Below are 22,025 nucleotides of genomic sequence, written 5' to 3'. Positions count from 1 at the left end.
ACACCCACACACACACACACACACACACACACACACACACACACACACACAAACATGTTAGGAAAAACACCTCCTACATAGTACGAGGTGTCAGTTCACTGGTGCATTGCAAACTCCTGTATGTCCTCCTAAACTGCAGCCTCTAGTCCCCCGGGGTTTGCTCCTCACATTCATAACACTCTGCTCCGTACCAGGTGGCTGTCTCCACAAGTTCTCTTCCCCATAAATCAGACTGTCTTTGAGTTGATCAATAACAAGTCAATTAGCAGGCGCAGAGAGATGAGGGTCTCAGGGGGTCACTGCTTGTTTGTCAGGCAGACATCTGCAGCTAGGTGTGTCGTTTACCTTGGAAACGCGTGGCTACTTGGCTACCATAAATCTAAATATCAGCTATTAATAGGCTTGGAACATCTTGCTACAATCCATCATTTGCTTGTTCTTGGATAGGTAACGTATCAAGCATTGTGTACTTCAAATCTCCCAGGTGTGTCTGATGGATTTGGGTAGGCCCAGAAAACAGCACCCCCACCCTACTAACTTTGCTCTGTATTTGTGCTTCAGCGTGTCTTTTTTTTTTTGTAAGATTATTTTTTGGGGGGAGCTTTTACCTTTAATTGATAGTGACAGTGAAGGGGGAGAGAAAGAGAGGGGCTGAGCAGCAAAGGGCCACAGGTCAGATTTGAACCCGGGCCACTGCCAAGGACTGCGAAGGGGTGCATGCTCCTACTGGGTGAGCCAGAGGCCGCCCCCAGCTTCAGCATTTTCTGTGATCAACTGTATTTGTCGCAAAGAAACCAACTGAATAAAAAAACTACCATTCCTGTCTAAGGTCCCACTTGACTTGGTCTATATCGACAATATTTCATTTAGGGGATGGTTCCGGTACCGGTGGATGTTCTGCCGGATGTTCTGCCGGGTGTGCCTCCTTTTCGGCCAGATGACCTGCACATTTTGCTTTCTTTGTGTTGGGATTCTGTGTGGACTATGGTTAACTGCTTCTCACATCTCTGTAGGGTAAATCCAGACAGCTAAACAGGCTACCTTAGGTTAGAGGGGAGAGGTTATAAAGCTGGCACATATGTTTCAGTGTCTTATGGAGGTGCTGAGCTCTCAAAACTCACATGGACACCGAAAAATTGATTACATTGAAATGGTTTTGAGATATTTAGTTCAAGCTGGATTTTGAAGCAGACACAGAATAGATCATACTTAGAACATTATTTAGCATTTATTTATTTATTTGAAAAGAGCAATTTTTTGTTACAGGTTGTTTCAGATTTTATTATATTACACAAGTCATTTCTGTACTAGTGAGGCATAATAAAGCATGTTCATTAACCTCTGAGGAGCCTGTCTGGATTTGTGTCTCGGGGCCAGCCGAGTGTCCTCTTTTTTGGAAATCTAAATACGGTCCCCCTAGACTATTTGTCCAATCTGATTGTTCTGTTGCACGACTAAAACAACTTTTGAACGTACACAGTTCATCCAAAACATGTTGCTTCGAGCTTGTATTGCAGAGGCACCGTTGTTCCGTCCGGCGCCCACTGCCACCCAAGACAATTGTAATTGGTTTAAAGAAATGCCAATAAACCAGAGCATGTTTCTCTCCGATACCGGACTAGCCAGACCCTTCCTCCGCAGCACTGTGGAGGATGGTCTGTCTATGTAAGATTACACTTGACCATATGCACCAAATATAAGCCTGCCAGTGTTCATCCTGCTCCCCTGTTAAGCTGGCAAGAGTGGGAGAGACCCAACTGTTGTTTGGTTCCCACTGACTGTGTATCTAACGACTTGGTTAGCAAATTCAATGCAACCGCAGCAAGCTCCTGTGGCGAATACACCAGATTAATCCGCTGGATAATTACAAACAAGAATGATTTTGAACAAAAACTCCCCATACCTACTGAGACATTAAATCAAACGATGATGTCTGATTAAAAATCCTTCCATAATTGTATCAAACACCTCAACCCTTCTGACAGTCAGACACACAAACAAATCAACAAAGACATTTGAAATGTCCCTATTTTGTTATAAAATGTTTGTCAGACATTTCATTTTTGTCAGTGTGATCGGGAAATCCATTTATTTTGTAATCTGTTGTGTCTCTGCACTGGTAGCCTTTTTCCATAAGTTAAAAAGTATCTATCTTTCTGTCAGAGAGAGGCCACCTGGCTGAGGTAAGCCTGCAGATTGATGTGAGGGAGATAAAGGTGACACAGAAGTGTTTCCAGCTGAGGATCAATGTATTGTGGTAAAAAAAAAAGAAGCTTTTTTGGGGTAGGCTGTTGGATTCTGTACATGTATACCGTACATGTTTGCAACTGTGCTTTGGGGTCGAGCTTGTTTTTTTGTATGTTTTTTTCTCTCCAAAAATCAGCTGCCTACATCAGGTGTCAGGAGTTGACTGTTGGGATCCCACCAAAGGAAGGGTATAAATACAGGACGTGATGAGACAGACAGGAGCAATCCCGCTGCATGAAGCTACAACTCCTGGTAACAGATGCTCCAAGCTGTGACAGACTCTTGCATAGACAGTATACGTAGTGTGCACAGGGCCTGGCTCCAGGGCTTCCCTTGTGCTCCCATGCAAAGAGTAGCCCCGGGGGAGCTGACGCCAGCTGAGACTGAAAAACAAGGTAAGAGCCCAGCTGACACACATGCATACAGGCTCAGCTGTTTGTCTCAAAGGAGAGTTCAGCATGTCAAGTACACAGAGAGCTAGGAAATGAAGGAGTACTGGCAGATATCAGCCTCCCAGGGAGAAAACGAAGAGAGAAGACCCAAAGATGGGTAGACAAAAGAGACTGGAGTGTGTGCACCATAGGTGTGCAACGGTAAGACTGTTTGACTGATTTACTATCTGAAATTGAAATGGAGCCTAGATAATATGGTAGGAGATGAAATATGGTGTCTCAATGCAGCGGTATCATTGATCTTAGCTGTGCTAATAGCATCAAGAGCACTTGTCTGTTGAAATACAACTCTTTGATATAACAATGTTGTGTTTGGAATAATTATTTATGATCTTTCTTCAATATGATGGTTTCTTGTTTAGTAAGCTTTCTATATTTTAGACTTCTTTCCCTCTGCATTTAAAATGCCAGTCAGAGGCTCCCGGGACTCCAATTCTCTCTCCAGCCAAGAAAATGACTAATATAAATGATTGACAGCATTGCAGCGATAAGGTTGCCCATTTAGCAAACTCGCTGTGTCAAAGGAAAAAATTCACAATGGCTCCCTGAGCGATGGGATTGGAGATGAGAGAAATGAAGATTTTTGTGCTGTATCGATCCCCCAATGCTTGACTCATGCATTTTACACAAGATCAAAATGCCACTTCTCTTATAATACAGCACTCTGGGATGGGGCTCACTACTCTCTGTTCAGTCGGATTTCAGGGAACTTGGTGCCTTAATTCAACAGGAATCAAGTAAAGCTTTTAGATGGTGTCATGGGCTCAACGCTGAGAAGCCATCGGGGATATCTAAGCATTTGAACCTTCAAATCTGTTCTCCTGCATCCACAGCCATGTATCTCACGAACAGCAAAAATTATTTTCTCACTTTTTTGATGCTCTCTCCTCTCCTCTCCTCTCCTCTCCTCTCCTCTCCTCTCCTCTCCTCTCCTCTCCTCTCCTCTCCTCTCCTATCCAGGATCTAATTTCTAAGTTGCATAATGGCGGAGGAGAGCCTGGAGACAGATGGCCCCAGATCCTCCATGCCGGCTGAGCTCCACCATCCCCACTCTGAGTACTCTAAGTGGAAGTTTAAACTGTTCCGGGTAAAGTCCATGGAAAAGGCCCCTTTGCCCAGTGAAGCACAGCCTGAGAAAGGAGCCTTGTTAGGGATCTCACATCATGCAGCCCCAAATATAGAGTTAGATAATGCTGTGAGTCCAGGGAGTGTTATGAAATTGTGCCTCGGGGGAAAAAGCAAGGAAAATGTGGAGGGCCCTGGCTGGAGGGTAGATATGAAGCTACAGGAGATGGACACCCACATGGACAACCTCAGGTGATAAAATGTCACTATACTTTATTACTGTAAATTCCCTATATAATATGAATTTTATTCAAAGAATTTGACTTTTTTTTTTGTCTATGAAGGTGCTTGTGCCGTCTCTGTGGCATGGCCCTGAGAAAAGTCAAAGGACCAGTGCACGATGTTGGCGGGGATCTGGATGAGATCAGCAAAGGTGCCCTGCGCAAAATGGGCTGCAAGTTTACAAGCTGGCCAGAGGTCATCCTCAAAGTCTTCAAAGTGGACGTGACAGAGGACATAGAGTCTGTCCAACCTCTTCTCTTCTGCCATCGTTGTTGGGTGGTTGCCATGCGCGGAGGCGGCTTCTGCAGCTTCTCCAGAACGAGAGTCCCGGACTGGAAACCCCACTCTTCCCCCTGCCATCTTTGCTCACCCAGGAAACCTTTGTTCCAGCGGACTGGAAGGAAGAGGCGAAAAGCCATTCCCAAAGCCCAGAGCCTGGCAAAAAGGACAAGGTGGGACCACAGCAACATCATTGCCGTGGGTGAGAGGAGGGCTCTGAGACCATTTGGAGACCATCATCATGCTCCTGTGCCCCAGGCATGTAGGAAAACCAGCATCCAGAGAGAGCAATGGGTGAGGAACATCACCCACTGCCAGAAGGACCATGTGAGTACCAAGCTGATCTCTGAAAAGCTTCCCGTGGACTTCCTCTTTTCTTTCACCTGCCTGGTGTGTGACCACCTGCTCTCTGATCCAGTCCAGTCCCCCTGTGGGCACCTCTTCTGTCGCAGCTGTATTCTAAAATATAACCACGTTCTGGGACCTCACTGCCCGGCCTGCAACTTGTCCTGCGCCCCTGATGAACTGAGCCCACCCACCAGAGCCTTCTTATCGGCCCTACATTCCCTGCCTCTGCTCTGCCCTGGGAGTGGCTGTGGCAAGCAAGTAAGGCTAGACTCATTCAAAGCTCATTGTCTGGGCCATGAGCTGGATGGACAGGACACAAAGCAGCAGTCATCACAAATCGACAACTCCCTACAAGCCAATAAAGGGGGAAGACCCCGTCAGCACCTACTGTCGCTTACCCGTCGAGCCCAGAAGCATCGGCTGAGGGATATGAAGAACCAGGTGAGGGCGTTTGCAGACAAAGAGGAAGGTGGCGACCTGAAGTCTGTGTGTCAGGCTCTGTTTCTGCTCGCACTGAGGTCTGCGAATGAACACCGGCAAGCAGATGAGCTAGAGGCACTGATGCAAGGTAATAAGCTATTATCATTTTTTAGTTTAATCAACATATAACCCTCCGTAGCCAAGAAAAAGGGACCCAAACAAATAAAAATGATGATAGTGTTTGCTCATTAATATTTCTGCCTGTCTCTGAAGAATACAGTCATTTCATAAATAGCAATGAATTGAAAAGTTCACTATTGAAGAGGAAGAGGTTTTCTCTGATTTTGATTGAAAAACATTTCATTATTGTCCATCTCTGTTTATTGAACCACCGCTGCTGCACGCTCAACACCTCCCTGATTCTCTCCCACACACATTCCCCGCCTGCTTGTCCGTCAGTCTCTCAGTCTCACACTCCCTTTAATGCACAATAACAACTCTTGTGAAGGGGCTGTTAGAATCAAAACAACATCAGCAGCTCTTATGTCTGCAAATTACACAGACAGCACCATCCTCCTCTCTGGGGAATAGAAGCCAGCTGGTGTCTGTTTTCATCTGCAGCCAATACATCACTTTTGCCAGCTTCACTGACTCACCCTCTGTCCCCTTATAACATTTGGAAATTAGGAAATATTGGATTCTGTAATCATGAGCTTGTGGGCTTTTGACAATGATACATTCACATTTGGGTGGTAAATTTGTGATTTTCTCAGTGTCGTAGTTTAAATGACTCTAAATGCGAGATATCAAATGAGGAAATGTTGGATGCTGCAGTTCTTTTTAAGCACTAGAAATGGGCTTCCAGTTTGGCATTAAATAACTCTTTCCATGTCTGAATCCTCTCCTCTCGCCTTCTTTTTTCTTTTTCTTTTTACTTTGCCTGCATCCGTCTCTCTCTGAAACTTTTTCTCTTTCCGTTTCTCTCTCTCTCTCTCTCTGCAGGCAGAGGCTTTGGGTTGCATCCTGCTGTGTGCCTGGCCATTCGGGTCAACACTTTTCTGAGCTGCAGCCAGTATCACAAGATGTACCGGACTGTCAAAGCCACCAGTGGCCGCCAGATCTTTCAGCCCTTGCACACCCTGCGAGCTGCAGAGAAGGAGCTTCTCCCTGGCTTTCACGACTTTGAATGGCAGCCCGCTCTCAAGAATGTGTCTACATCTTGCAATGTTGGCATTATTAATGGAGTCTCTGGATGGGCTTCCTCGGTGGATGACTTCCCAGCTGACACCATCACTCGGCGGTTTCGTTATGATGTGGCACTGGTGTCCGCATTAAAGGATCTGGAGGAGGACATCATGGAAGGGCTGAGAGAGAGTGGGATGGAAGACTGTGCTTGCACCTCAGGCTTCAGTGTCATGATCAAGGAATCCTGTGATGGCATGGGCGATGTCAGCGAGAAGCACGGTGGAGGACCAGCTGTTCCTGAGAAGGCTGTACGTTTTTCTATCACTATTATGTCTGTCTCTGTCATGGCAGATGAGGAGGAGAAAGAGGTTACCATCTTCACTGAGCCAAAACCAAACTCAGAACTGTCCTGTAAGCCCCTTTGCCTGATGTTTGTGGATGAGTCAGACCATGAGACGCTGACAGCTGTCCTGGGGCCTATAGTTGCAGAGCGTAATGCAATGAAAGAGAGCAGGCTCATCATATCCATGGGTGGACTACCTCGCTCCTTTCGCTTTCACTTCAGAGGCACGGGATATGATGAGAAGATGGTGCGTGAGATGGAGGGCCTCGAGGCCTCAGGATCTTCCTATGTGTGCACTCTTTGTGACTCAACTCGGGCAGAGGCCTCTGAAAACATGGTGCTACATTCCGTCACCCGCAGTCATGAAGAGAACCTAGATCGGTACGAAATCTGGAGAACCAACCCTTTTTCTGAGTCTGTGGATGAGCTGCGAGACAGAGTCAAGGGGGTCTCTGCCAAGCCCTTCATGGAGACCCATTCCACACTGGACGCATTGCACTGTGACATTGGCAATGCCACTGAGTTCTACAAAATCTTCCAGGATGAGATCGGAGAGGTGTACAAAAAGGTCAACCCCAGTCGGGAGGAACGGCGCAGCTGGAGGGCAGCCCTGGATAAACAGCTGAGGAAGAAGTTGAAGCTGAGACCGGTGATGAGGATGAATGGCAACTATGCCCGGCGGCTAATGACCCAAGAGGCTGTGGAGGTGGTGTGTGAGCTGGTGCCCTCGGAGGAGAGGAGGGAGGCCCTGAGGGAGCTTATAAGGCTCTACCTCCAGATGAAGCCTGTGTGGCGCTCCTCCTGCCCTGCCAAGGAGTGCCCCGACCAGCTGTGCCGCTACAGCTTTAACTCCCAGCGCTTTGCTGACATTCTCTCCACTACATTTAAATATAGGTATGATGGAAAGATAACCAATTACTTGCACAAGACCCTGGCCCATGTGCCTGAAATCATAGAGAGAGATGGATCCATAGGAGCTTGGGCCAGCGAAGGGAACGAGTCGGCCAACAAACTGTTCAGGCGTTTCCGGAAGATGAACGCACGTCAGTCAAAGGCCTTTGAGCTAGAGGATGTGTTGAAACATCACTGGCTCTACACATCCAAGCTCTTGCAGAAGTTTATGGAAGCTCACAAGGACTCTGCCAAAGCTCTGCAAGCTACCATTGACCCAGTCCAGAGCCAGGATTATGAGGACATGTCTCTGGAAATGAATGACTTTTGATTTTGATTCTACAGCAATGTGAACCTCGAGTAACATTGCATAGCTTTCAAGATAGTCCATTAAATGTGGACTTGTTTACAGAAGTACTTTCTAAATTCATTCATTGTAATTTTAAATAATGGGGAATGGAGCTCATGGACTTAAAGCCACGGTTTTCTACATTTTTGTTTTAGATTATGTTGCGATTGCGATCATTTTCCATTGTTATATCTTTACAAAATACATTTCCCATTAAATAAACAATTTCGAGCACTCAAACAGAGTAAATTCTAAAATTGATGGACACAAATTGTATTCTCACACCACATTTAAATTTGTATTTGTGCTGCCTTGTTGTCGTTGCTTTGTTAGCTGTTCGTTACCACAGTGCAAAGATGGGGACACAGACGAACATAGAAGTGACACACAGGTTTATTTTTCACCTGCTCTTTGCAGGAAAGTTCTTATTTTTTATCTTCACCATCTGTGAAATATGGCGCAGTTTATTGCATTGCAAGGATTTGACACATTTACGAATTTATATAGAGGGAATATCTATGGAAACAGATGAAAGTGCTGTAAGTCATGGCGTGAAATTGTGTTAAAAAGACCACATTTGTGGCGACTGTATTAATATATCATTTGAGCTGAAACTAAATGCAATCACAGAGACCCAAATGTGTTTTGTTTCATGAGTGCCCTCTGAAAAAGATTACTTTATTGTTTTATCGTGGGATCCCTGAGGGGCAGAATGGATGCCAGGTCACTTTGAACCAATTTTTATCTCTTTTAGTTTTTGCACAGTGGAGGATAGATGATTCAAATTCGAATTCTTCACAGAAAATAAAGCATATACTGACCTTTTTGTTGATACCATAAAAATACAGTATGGTCCATTACGAAGCCTAATACCCCATGGACTCTCCAGCAGGCAGGGATTTGTCTGTAGTTCTGTTTATAACCTGGCTCTTTTTCTGCTGATATTTCTTCATTGCCACGGGTTGACAGGGGAGAGGGATGAGTGGGAGCTAGAAACTGATTTGTTAGCGACTTTATTTGTTTGATTGATTGATTACATTATCTTTATTTGTGCCCTCACCATTTTGAATTGTGACAGGCAATTTTGTTTTCCTGTTTGACTGAAAGTTTGATTTTATTTTACTGTCATAAGTTTAACCAAGTGACAGCTGTGAAATATTCACATTTCATTCCACAGTTGTCTTTTTGTCTCCGACAATACTATCACATTTTGGAGTGCAACTTGTCTTTTATTTGTTTTGCTGCCATAATGAATTGCATTCCCAAAGTAATGGATGATGGATGACACAGAATTCTGTTTTTTTTAACCATGGATTTCCTCATTTTCTGTCTCCATATTACACTAAATATCCGGTATTGCTGAAGACTTTCAGTGGTGATTTATTTCTGTTGTATTTTCACTGAAGCTGTCAACTAACCATCCTTTGATAAGTTACCTGAGTTTGTACTTTTTTTTTTTTACCTTGTTTTCTCCAAAGAATAAATAAAGACATAATCTGACCTGATCTTCTTGTTGTTTCTTAATTAACTTTATTTTTCATCTGCTTTTGTGTTTTAACATTGAAGAATTCAGAGTTTGATCCTGTAAGAAAGCCCTCGAGACTGCCTAATTTTCACAAAAAATTGCAATAGCAATGAATTGTCATACAGCAAATGAAAACACACAGTAGAAACACTGCATGGAGATGTGCTCAGACATAGAGATTGTAAAAGCTCTTTAAAAAGATATGGAGCTATAAAGACTTTTAGGTTCAGCGTGTTCATTCAGGTTGCCTTTTAATTAATTACTGATGTTACTGATTACAGATTTGTACATGAATGTCATTTTTGTATTATTATTATTACTATTAATCAATTATAATTTAAAAAACTACTTAGGTAGATTTGGCTCTGGAAACCAATGTTAAGAAGTGTTTATTCAATGCCATTGTTTAATTATTATTTTGGTCCATGATAGAATACTATTGCAAACTTAAAAACTAGAAACATTGATATATCAAGATTTTCGGACTCATAAAAGGTTTTAAGAAACACGTTAGAAACAAACAGGTATGAGGGAAGAATCTTGTTTATTGTTGTTTTAATTCAGAACAGATCAGCACATTGGGTATTTTTCATTCAGTAATCATCATTTGAATGGTAAAAAGAACTCTAGCAAGAATTCAGCTCCATTTGGCCATGGAAGGAAGTGTTAAGAAATAAAGATGAATGCAAAATTACAATAAACTGTTGTACAGATGGCAAAACACAAACTAGAAACATTTCAGACACAGAATTGCTAAAATATTCCATGACAATGTACAATTATAATTAGGATGCACTTGTATTTTTTATTTTCTTCAAAAAATGTTAGACTGAACATAAACATGCTGTATACACAGAGGATTCTTTTATAGACTATGTTTTGGGCTTTTCCACCTTTATTTGATAGGACAGCTAAGGGAGAAAGGGGGAAGACGTGCAGGAAATCATGGCAGGTCAGATTCAAACCCTGGACCTCTGCATCAAGGCCTAAACCTCAAAGTACGTGCGCACCTGCTCTACCCACTGAGCCAACCCAGCCACACACACGGCATTCTTAACCGTAATCAAGACACATCATAAACTGGATTCAGTCGAAAAGTCTCCTAAAAAAGCTTTTTTTGGCAGGGGACATCTTGATTGTCGGAGGAGTTTTCCTGTCCTTAACTTTCATGGCGATACGCTTCAGAGACATGACCTGTCGCGGTGGGGTCATCTCCTGGTAGGGCAGCCCTCCGTGGTCATGGCAGAAGTACTTTTTGCTTCCCTGAGAGAGCCTGAGCAGCAGGGTCTCAGACAGCTCCATGCACTGGGCATGGACCCAGTGTCCCCCTTCCCCTCTGGAGCAGAAGATCATGGCTGGCCGGTGGAGCTCAGTGGAGTAGTAGGGCTCCCACGTGTTGGGGTCCACCTGACAGCCCAGGCAGCATTTGATCCAGTAGCTGGTTTGAGATTCGTCCTCCTCATCCTCCTCATTGTAATTACCCTCTTCTCCATCACTACTGTCCTCCAGCTCATGCGGCTCACGACCAAAGTAGAGCTCCTCAGAGTCTTCGAGAGGAGTGGAGTCATCGAATTCTGTTAACTCCTGGCTGCAGCCCTGGGTTACATCCTTCTCTTTGGAGTCTTCCTCTGTCTGGAAGCTCACCTGATAGAAGTAATGCATGTCAGCTTGGGACGGCCTTCCCTCAGTAGGTACAGCAAGTAGGATGCTTCCCTCCCCAGCACTGCCGCCAAACCAAGTTCGACTATGGATGATATCTGGGATCCACTTAGGTGCCTCTAAGGGCTCAAAGTGGATCCCTTTCTCATTCAGAATCACAGTGCTGCAGTCCATCCTCTTCTGAGAGTCTGACTGATACCCACCTAAGATGATATATCTGTGACTAGGACCTGTACGGCTGATTATGGCACTAGAGATGGATATGCCAGTTTCGAGAGTCTCACAGGAGAGCAAGGGGTTGCCCTGCAGAAGCTCAACACGCAGGCGGACAAGTCGAGGGAGGCGGGAGTCAGAGGTGAGCGAGTGACCCCCGAGGAAGTAGACACAGTCCTCTCTGGCAAGGGCCAAATGGAAAGACTGTCCGTCGTTGAGCTCAGGTAAAGTGTGTGCAGAGGAGCAACCAAACTCCAAGTCAAACAGGAACACCTGGGGTGGACAGTCAACCACGCTATTCCAGCTCTCTGTGGTCCGCTCTCCCGCAGGCATGTAGGATCTACCACCAAACAATACACAAGCTGTCTTCCCATGGCTTTGAACCATGCTCATGGTGTGGCCGTATCTCGCCCCTGGCACTTCTCCCACTAGTTCTTTCTCTTTGCAGCACAGGGTCAGTTTACGGTTGCAGCCCCGGCTATCCATGGTCAGCAGGTACAGACTCGATGAGATCTCGTTATTTGGGGTGCGACCACCGTGGATGAGATAACTCTCTGGAAGCCCGTCGTAGGGGTCAAGGCGGCAAACAGCTGGGCAACGTAATGGAGGAAGGTAGCATGAGTCATTGGAGAAAGAAATGGCCCTCAACTTCATCTCACCACATTTAATGCGAACGCCAAAGACGCCCGTTGGACATGAGCGCTTTGGCCAACCTTTCTGGCCAAACAGGAGAACTTCCCCATCGAGCTGCAGCAGAGAGAAGCCGGGCTGTATAAGGCCTGCACAGTTCACTGGAGTTAATGGTTGCAGGGTCATTTTTCCGGCAGCTGCCTGCGTCAAAACACAGGAACACAAACATATGTCAGTCAGCTGTTGATTGTTTTCATTCAGGGAGGCAGCGTTTTTGCTTCCTGTTTATACAGTAACACCTGGAGGATCATAATCCACATAATCCAGACCCCAAACATGTATAAACAGGGGCATGCAGTCATTCAGCCTCTCTGCAAGACACTCTCTTTTTAAATTGCTGAAAGTTGGAGTACATAATGGCTACATGTACACAGTACTACAATAAAGGAATGGTAATTATGGTAAAAATAAGAATGACTAATAAAAAGCCTACTACAACTAATTATATTTCTTATTATTATTTTAAGACTAAAAAATGGTTATGATTAAAAAAATCTAGATTTTTAAACTAGACTTTTCTAAGACTAATTTTGCCAGGATGGGACATTTTTGGGGATGGAGAGCACACACATAATCGTGACACACCTACCAACACTACCAGTGCTGAGGTTAACACACAGCTTACAGTGTGCTGTATGTACTGGATGATGCTGCTGTTGCTATTGTTTGGCAACACAAAGTAGCAAAGCGTGACTGAGTCTTCAAGTCAAACATCAGCAACAGTCACACGTCCATAAGTAAGGAAAGATTACTTCTTCATGGGTTGTCCTCATTATTTTCAACCACACACAAAACCTCATATTTAAACTTTCTATCTTTGAATCAGGACCTCACAGAGTGTACTTTAATGCAGCATGAGACACAAACAAACACTCTCTGTCACTTTCTGGGAATGTCACAGTCCTCATTAGTACACATTTTCTGGTGTCAATAATATTTCAAAATGATTGGACGGCGGCCCTGTGTTCATTGGCCATTGGTAATAGGGATTCTACATTTTTAAATGAAGACAAATCAAGACTAAATGACTGAATTTATTTTCCAATTTAATGAAGGATATAATATCGCTTAATAATGAATTTGATTTTAGAGTTAGGTTACGTTATTTATCCACAATTACTTCAAAGGACTTGAATAACATTAGAATGTCACTTTTCGTTTTTTTTTTTAATTTGCTACTAAAACTTTGTAAATTTTAGTAGCTTTAACAGCAATATTTATACTACTGTGGACAGTATAAGTGACTTCCACACAGACAGTGTCACTGTACAAGAGTAACAGTAGCATGACATTGATTTTACAAGCCTGAGAACTTTTTAGAATCATGTTTTTTTAAGTTTGCTTACCTTACGGCCAGGGCCAGGATGCCGTGCTCAATTTAGTGGGAATCTGAAGATAAACCTAAGAGGGACTTTATGTAGCCAAACTTTGACAAAGGCTGACGGAGAGAGGGAGAGACAGAGTGAGAGAGAGAGTTTGTGAAGCTTCGTTGATTCACAAACACTTCCAGATCTTGAGGTTAACAGTCTGTGACTGCTGCTCACTGGCAGGTGTGCTGCCTGAATGCATTTAGTGTATCACTTCAAAGGTATCACTGGATATCAGTTGTAGCAGAGAAGCTACAACAGCTTCTCGTCTGTTTGAACAAACCTAACCGCTATAATTCCTTAAAGTATACCTTTAAAAATATAGTCTTAAAATAAAGTATAGTCTTTTTTATTTTCTCTAGAGAACTTTACAACATTTCAATGTCAGATCCAAATGAAAATAGGATGTGCTGCTTTGCTCTGGTTTAACACATTTTAAGAAATTGCAATTATTTACAGTAAAGTAATAATGTGTTACACACGTCCAAAACTAGCTTTAATTATGTGATACATGAATATTGAAACTGATGTTCATAAACAAATCATGGCAGAAACGTGACCTGCATTGTGGAGGAAATGCATGATAAAAAATGTTTTGAAGTAGTCCAACGTCGTACTATTACTTCTTTTTTTTTATTGGTGTAACAAGACACGCCTCTAGTGTGAATCTTTGGCAAGAGGTTGAAAGCAGACGATGGAGATGGATAGAAAACCACTGTGTGTGTGTGTGTGTGTGTGTGTGTGTGTGTGTTCTCTGTGAAATTAAGTCTATCAGACAAACTTTAACTTGTCATAGCTGTAAATGTTAGTTCTGGAAGAAAATACTCTATAATAGCAATATTTGGGGGAAATACCCTTATTCGTATTTAATCTTGGTTACTATATCAACAGATGCAAACAGCATTTTAATTGCCTTTAGTTCTTATTTTGGAAATTGAACATTTGAAATTCCTTAAATCATTTAATTTATGACCTGTGGCCAAACCATTTTCTAATTCTCAGATAATTAGCTTCATGTAAATGATTGAAATTATGTTTCTAGTTAATTCACCAATGCTAGGGCTGTTAATTCACACAATTAATCTGGAGCTGACTTCATGTGGTAATCACTTCTTTTTTTTTACTATGATGCAGCATATGACCGCCCCCCCCTCCCACCATCCCCATGTTGTAATTAGAAAATTAAGTTAAGAGCAACCATTTCAATTGTGAAAACAGAAGTATTTATTGAAGCCTTGCTTCATGAGAGATAACGTTTCCTCCCAAACGTAGTACTTGTTTTTTATACAGCCTTCACATTTTGAGCTTTGCGACTGTAGCATTAATTAAAATCTTTGTTTTTGGATCTGACGTGCTTCCTTTCCCTTTATTTTCCTTGTGCTTTGCCTCTTCCTATTTCCTCATGGTTATTCTTTTTTCAAAAATGATTTACTCTTTTATAGTCTCCCAGACTGCTCTTATAGCTTGTTAAAAAAAAAGCCCAATACACATTTTAACAAATATGGCTATTAGCTGGCAGACTATACATAAACACACTCCTTCAACACTGAATGACATGCTGTACGCAGGGACTGTGAGTAATTTTTTCACGCATTATCATACTATGATGCTGTTTCATGAAGGGAGGGTAAAAGAAACATCATTCTTCAACAATGATGAATACATTCTAGCAGCTGGTTAGGTGTGTATTTCTCCACTTTAAAGATTCGACCTACTGTAGGTAAAAGCAGATCCCCTATGTGAGTGACACACACATGCCTGAACACAGAGAGAAAAACGGAGCTGGAAGCAGATGTCAACCCACTTATTAGCATAATGTTTTTGTGCACTGAGCGGCTCAGAGAAAACTTGAGGAGTGTGCAAAACAAAGGCAGAAACCACAAGTGCCTGGAAGACCGTTACAGCATGAAAACACAAAACAGCAGAGCACCTGTGTGTCTAAACTGATGCTTACAGCGCTGAGTGGAAGAGAAGAATTATTTACTACTAGAGAGGATATAACACATGAATTCAGATGTTAGTGGAACATGCAGAAGTGGATTTTTTTTATTTTTTTTTATTGTATTCTAGAACTGTTCCATCCATATGAATTTGGCCATGGATAAATAAAGCTCTCTAGTCACCTCAAGGCATGGGCACAAAGCACAGTTGAAAAGTACTGCCTGCTATGTAGCCACAGCTGGGATGGTTGCAGAGAGTGAGTAGGAGGCACAGCAGTGTGTGGCAGACCCCAGGCCATGCAAGGATATGTACATAATTGATAGAACAAAGTAATTAGAATATATGGTAGCACCTGTTTCTGTCCCTTGTAATGTATCACTACCTGACTGTTGCTACCCTGAAGCCTGGCTTTGACGGATGGCGCGGTGACAGCTCTGATGTTCTGACGATCATTGTGCAGTGCTGTTTATCACTTTTTAATGTTACGGTAATTGCTTCCCTCGTGGTGATTGGTACTGAGTGCTGGCGTTGCACTTCCACCTCACGCTGGTTGATTTTTGCTGCTGCACGGTGGTTATCGCACGGTGAGAAGTGACCTGTTATCTCGCAGTTCAGTTTTGTCATTCCGAATGACTGTTTTCCCTCTGCAACACTCTCGTCTTGCATATGAATCTCAACCCTGTCTCCTAATTGTTTACAATGCTACTGTATTAACAATGGATGCCACAGCTCTCAGAGCTCTTTTAGTTTGTTGTTCTGGTTTTATGGCCTTCTACAACTTTAATGTTTTTGTTCACTCTCATCAACCTTGTTTCCAGTCCCAGCTGACAGCTGTTTCCACTGAAATGTTTCTGATAAAGCAGGCCGCCTGGGTAGCTCACCTGGTTAAAGGCACAGTAATATATGGAGGGTTTCTCTTCCTTTGCTGCATGTCATTCCCCCTCTCTCTCCCCTTTCACGTCTTCAACTGTCCCATTCAATTAAAGACATAAAAATGCCCCCAAAAATAGTCTTAATAAAAAATAAAAAACCCCTCTACCAAACAACAGACCAGACGTTGTGACCAGCTGGTGACAGTAGTTTTTTTACTGCATTTAACAGTAAAAAACATGTGTTTCCCAGAGTTAAAAGAAGAGTGAATATTCATCAGGTGACCAGAAACACAACTCCAATTCATTGTGATGTTGCTTTGTTGGCTAAATGTGTTAAAGTGCCCATATTATGCTCATTTTCAGGTTTATAATTGTGTTTTGAGGTTGTACCAGAATAGGTTTACATGGTTTCATTTTCAAAAAATACCATATCTATGTTGTACTGCACATTGCTGCAGCTACAGAGTGAGACATCTTACGTCTATACTATCTTTGTTGTTGTGCAGTAGCACAGTAGTAGGTAAGATCACACCAGCTAGATAACTCTTTCTCCAACTTTGGGATTAGCTGGGAGACTTCTTCTAAACGAGGGCCACTTGTGGAATACCTGCAGAACAGGGACATGTGAGTAGTTCTTTTGGAGATTGTGGTGAACTAGTGTGTGTTGTAGCAGTGTTTTGCCATTGAGAACGAGCTAGCATGCTAGCGCTAGCATACGCTACGATTAGCCACCTCGTCTCGGCTAGTGACGTAGAAAGCCGTGCAGTTTTTGAACAGTTCACCCGGAGACTGAAGGCAGAGGACATTCAGAAACCTGTATCTCACTCAAAACAGCATGGATAGTTTTTTTCCCCAAGTTTGTATGTGTGTATCCGCACCAGAGACCAAAATACCCCAAATCCCAGGAAATGTGTTTTTTCATAATATGGGCATTTTAATAAGCAGCTGCTTGCTTACATGTTAAATCCATATAAACATTCTAAGACACTATCCTATTATTGTGTGTGCGGGTTATTTTGCTGCCCCCGATTCCAGTAAATCAATGTATGCTGGTTTACATTTTGAAAAATAAAAGTCAGGGCTGACTCGAAGCATGACACGGGACAGATTGACTTTTTCAATGTAGGCCTACTGTATAAGCCTGACTTAAGTGTTTTAGTAGCCTAAAGCTAGTGTGTGGGACACACAAATCCCAAGCTCTTACATTAAAGTCTTGTGTCTTGTACTAGCTCTTGAACGTGCATTGTAATCACACATGCAGTCCTCATTCTATTTCTTCTGTCTGACTTCTTGGATTGGACAAATGTTTTGCCAATTAACGCAATCCGTGTAGTCCGTCTAGTTTCCTAGAAAACGTATTAGGCAAAACCTATCACTAGGATATGAGGACATTTTATAAGAAACAGGGTTGTTGAATACACAGTATCCCTTCCATGCTCAATGTTCTTCTGCTTCAAATCCATCTTCTTTCATCTCGTGTCTATTGTTCTTGGATTCCCTGCTCCACTTAATGTGTTTCTCCTCTGTTGTCCTCTCTCGGTGTAAGTAAACAGCAATGTTTGGCTGCCTTGCTGTGGCAGAATGCCAGGGATGCAGTCACTGCCTCAGATACTCTGGCACCAGACCAGATGCTGGTGGAGACCTTGGAGTCTTTCTGCGGCTCCTCAGTGCTCTTCTATGGTTGGCTTCATTTATTGTAGCTGTCTTCAGGACAGTGTCACAGTTCATGGGTTGTGACTGTTATATGTTGAGCAGGCAACCCGAAGCCATACTTTAAGCTGATACACTTAGATCTGTCCTCACCCTGCCTCTCCATTCTTCCCAACAGGGAATGCGGTGAGTAGACACACAACGGCGGCCCTGCAACTTAACCCGCTCCCGAGGGAGATGGAGGGATCAAGAGACAGTGGAGGAAAAGAGCAGTCTGAGCACAGAGGGAGGGAGCTGTGACAACAGCATGACAGCTCGCCGGCTGGATCTCACCTGTGGATCAGGTCAGGGTCAGTGGCTCGTTGATTCCCCGCTGTACCCTGTAAGCTTGATGGATTGAAGCTTTAAATATAAAAACTTGCATAACAGTTGTCAATAGAACCAAAACCCCTCGCTGAATAACCCTTCTTCTCCTTTACCTGTCCCAGTGGTTTCCTCCTTTATCTGTGTCTGTCTCCTCCAGTTTATGTCTGCAGCCCTTCCTATTGCAGCGAGTCTCGATTTTCTTTAAGCAAATGGCCTGACTGTTTCAGTGCAGGGGAGTTTACTTCAGATATGTACACTGAAGCATGAACAGGACCTCAGGCAATGCCAGCTATTGATTTTACCATGATTGTGATTAGAGGGCTCCCTGTTGCAATCGATACCATACATCAGTGAACTGCACAGTGAAACTGATGTTCCCAGATAGGATCCCATATTTGGTTTGCAATTATTCATGCTGTTGATTATTTTTCAAGATTAAAAAGGCAGTTGAGTGAGCACAAGATCCCTTAGCATAAAAAACTGTTAAGCATGAGAAGCTCTCGACTGTCCAAACATATCGGACAATAGATGTTACGACTACAGTCAATAACACCACTTGATCATGATGATTACATTTTATAGGCTGCTAGACATTGTACACTGTACGATAGGAGTAATGATGAAAGATATTCCTCTCACACTGCACTCATTTACTGAGTGTCTTATTATCTTAGTGTAATGAATGATGGCGCTCCTGGTTTGATGGATCGCAGCTGTGGGAACGAATGCTACAGTGCTGGAGGTGTGGATTTACAGGTTTTAATAGAGTTGCTATTTATTAGGTAAATCATTTCAACCTAATTGATTAGATGCATTGAAAATATGTGCTAACAGTTTCTTTTAATTTCTTTGTCAGATGTGTTTGGGAATAGGGGCAGTCTCACATTAAATGTATGAAGCTTTTGAATTTGGTAGAATAAAACTGTTCCTCAGTTTGAAAACAGGCTTATTTTTTTTTGCTAAATTGTTCTATTTTCAAAGCTGCACAAAACAATATTTTCATAAATGCAATGGATCAAATCATTAGGCATAACGTGGAAAGTGTCCCTCATTGTGACAGACAATTATCAGCTGAATATGCAGTTACCCTCAGCTCTACGGAGCTGATGATGCCATAATAGTATTGGACCTCCATTCTCCAGAGATAAATCTACAAATGGATGCATTGCCATACATATTATGCTTCATGGTCCCCACAGAATCAATCAACATTTCATCTAGTGCCTCCTGTAGGCCACCATTTTAATCAGATGTAAACAGACCAATACAAAGCTGATGACAGTCAACATCAGCTTAATGCCGTGTTGCTAATGTTTGCATGCTAAGGAGCCGTCGGCGTGGATTTTGGCTGATTGGACATGTTTAATCGGAGGGTGGGCAGCCAAACTCTATGACCAATCTGATTGGTGGAGTGCTAACCTGGAAATGACGAGCAGGATGATCTTTTAAACTGACCTTTATTGATCTGAAATGAAGACAGATTCAAAAACTGCATGGCCCATTTCTTGCTTAAAATGTTTTCAGAAACACGTTTTTTATGAAATTTAATTAGAATACGAGATCGTATTCTGAGCCCCTATTACGGTCGTTTTTGAAATTCCTGAGAAGCCAGACCCACGTGACGCGTTCGTCCAATCAGCTGCCGGTTTTCATTTATTTGGCGACAATACAGATTAGCGCCACCTGCTGTTATGGAGGCGAGTAATGTCTCACTCACTTGGAGAATGCACGGTCAAAAATTATTTTTCAGTTTTTTCTTTGTTGATGTCAGACTTTGAATTTGATCTTTAGAAAGGTGCAGAAACCATAAATATCAGTATTATAACAAAGACACAATAAAGTTTATAAGTTTTTGTTAAGTTTACTTTTACTTCTAATAGATAAATAAATAAGAATTTTCACATGTCTGTAAAAATTCTATTCACAGTAATACCCACCTGCATATTATATTCAGTACATATCCAGTTGTAAATCTGGCTCACAATACTTGTTATCTATACATTATATTCATAGGACAAATCTATTTGGAAAATTCTGTTTATCATAGTATTCACTTCTATATTTATTCAGTACATATCCATGTCCTGCACTTATGGAACCATTGTTCCATGTTATTTTTGGAATTTATGGTCAATAAACCTAATTTTAAGGACAATATACCTAATGTTTGAGTTAGAAAAGCAGAAATCAGGAATTATTTAGAATAAAATTAAAGGAATGTCTGTTGATGGCTAATCACAGACTGGAATATGTCTTTTACTCAATACTATTTCAAAACCGCTTCAATTTTATTTTAAATGTTATAAAAATTGAATTAGACACCCCAAAATTAAAAAAAGTACAGATTTGTTCTGTGGAATCAATCATGTTATTTTGGGTAATTGGGTAGTTAAAAAGAATATTGATATAGGAAAACGGGTCAATTTGACCCGAGGTCAACATGAGGGTTAAATATACAAATAAATAGTCTTTACAGGTCAACAGCACAGGACGGGTTTTTATCGCTTGCACGATTTTGCTTGCTGCCGGAGCTCTGACTGCTGTCTGTCCGTCCAGCCATATGACGGCATCAGTATTAAAGACTGAGAAAGTTTCATTACCCGTTAAAAACGTCTCATTGTCGAGTTAAATGTTTTGTTAAGGTTGGTTTTAACGGTTGATGCTAAATGTAGGCCTATAGGAGTACACATGAAAGCCCTGACCAAGCAGCGTCATTCTGCTTCGTCTTTCTGCTGAGAACCAATCACATCGTGTTTAGTTTTACACTCTGTCGGTTAAATTGCAATTAAGTTGAGCTGAGTCGGTCCGTTACACTGTAGGCTATATTCAACATGATCATTTTTGATCAATAGAACATAGTAAACATTACACTTCACAATGTTTTGTATCCACGACATGATTGTTTTATTGTACAATTTAGCAGTAAAAGCAGCAGCCTATGTAAGTCAATCCTACCTTTTTACCTTTAGGACTAAAACGTGATCCTTTGGGAAAAGAAGTTAACACAAGGCCTCATCGTGCTGATTAAACAACTGGACTTAAAAACAAGTGTTGAATATAATATAATAATATTCTATTGTATTTTGTATTTTGAATTGTTAGCTGCTACCGAAATTTTGTAATTTCCTTGTCATAAATGTATATATTTTTAACAAAAATTGGTACCTTAAAATGTATCAGAATGCAGAAATTGAATTCTGTTTAAGGAAAAACTAATTGAAGTGTAATCACAGACAGACGTAAAAACATATTTAGCTTGAAGTTAGAGAGTTAAAACAAAACAACGATGGGGGACAAGACAGACAATATGTACAGTGTCAACAGAGAGAAACAGACTGACAGTTACAACAAAGAAGAACATACTGGAGAGAAAGGCAGTAACAGCATACCAACGGCATAAATAGGCAGTGTGTGTCAGTTTGTTATAAACACGTGCTCTTTAAAAATTAGTAAACATTGTTTGTCAGTTACTTACATTAACTGTTTAAAAATCTGTTACATAAGGTACTGCTTATATTATTTCATCATCTGTACACAAATCTTATTAGTGAATGCACGTGTCCGTGGGTGGGGCTGCATGGGCGTGGCAATGTGGGCCGGTGTGGCCACAGTGCCAGGGCTGAATTTTGTCCCTGTCCGCTCCTGAAGATGGTTCAATTCAATTCAATTCAATTCAATTTTATTTATAGTATCAATTCATAACAAGAGTTATCTCAAGACACTATACAGATAGACCACACTCCAGAATATACAAGGACCCAACAGTTCTAGTAGTCTCCTCCAGAGCAAGCAACAGTGCAACGGTGGCGAGGAAAAACTTCCTTTTAGGCAGAAACCTCGGTCAGACCCAGGCTCTTGGTAGGCGGTGTCTGACGACCGGT

At 42.2% G+C, this 22,025-nt stretch overlaps 2 protein-coding genes and 1 long non-coding RNA gene across 3 annotated transcripts; 2 read left to right on the top strand and 1 right to left on the bottom strand.

The window, feature by feature from the left end:
- The first annotated feature begins 1,252 nt into the window (after nucleotides 1-1,252).
- LOC117949484 lies at nucleotides 1,253-12,029 on the top strand. Its single transcript, XR_004657699.1, has 3 exons — nucleotides 1,253-1,364; nucleotides 10,755-10,758; nucleotides 12,019-12,029. It is a non-coding gene; the product is annotated as an uncharacterized LOC117949484 (long non-coding RNA).
- On the top strand, nucleotides 2,496-7,892 carry rag1 (recombination activating 1). The gene is made up of 4 exons (XM_034879785.1): nucleotides 2,496-2,642; nucleotides 3,675-4,016; nucleotides 4,109-5,241; nucleotides 6,096-7,892. Exons 2-4 carry the CDS (start codon nucleotides 3,682-3,684, stop codon nucleotides 7,841-7,843), a joined length of 3,216 nt encoding a protein of 1,071 aa, XP_034735676.1. The 5' UTR covers nucleotides 2,496-2,642; nucleotides 3,675-3,681; the 3' UTR covers nucleotides 7,844-7,892.
- On the bottom strand, nucleotides 10,433-13,400 carry rag2 (recombination activating gene 2). The gene is made up of 2 exons (XM_034879786.1): nucleotides 13,295-13,400; nucleotides 10,433-12,089 (listed from the first exon to the last, which is right to left on the bottom strand). The coding sequence occupies exon 2, from the start codon at nucleotides 12,072-12,074 to the stop codon at nucleotides 10,473-10,475; it is 1,602 nt and encodes a 533-aa protein (XP_034735677.1). The 5' UTR covers nucleotides 12,075-12,089; nucleotides 13,295-13,400; the 3' UTR covers nucleotides 10,433-10,472.
- Between the last annotated feature and the right edge of the window lie 8,625 nt (nucleotides 13,401-22,025).

This window comes from Etheostoma cragini, chromosome 8 (assembly GCF_013103735.1).
Source record: "Etheostoma cragini isolate CJK2018 chromosome 8, CSU_Ecrag_1.0, whole genome shotgun sequence".
Classification (NCBI taxonomy): domain Eukaryota; kingdom Metazoa; phylum Chordata; class Actinopteri; order Perciformes; family Percidae; genus Etheostoma; species Etheostoma cragini.
Note: the sequence above shows the minus strand (reverse complement) of the source record. Positions and strands in the feature narration are given on the sequence as shown.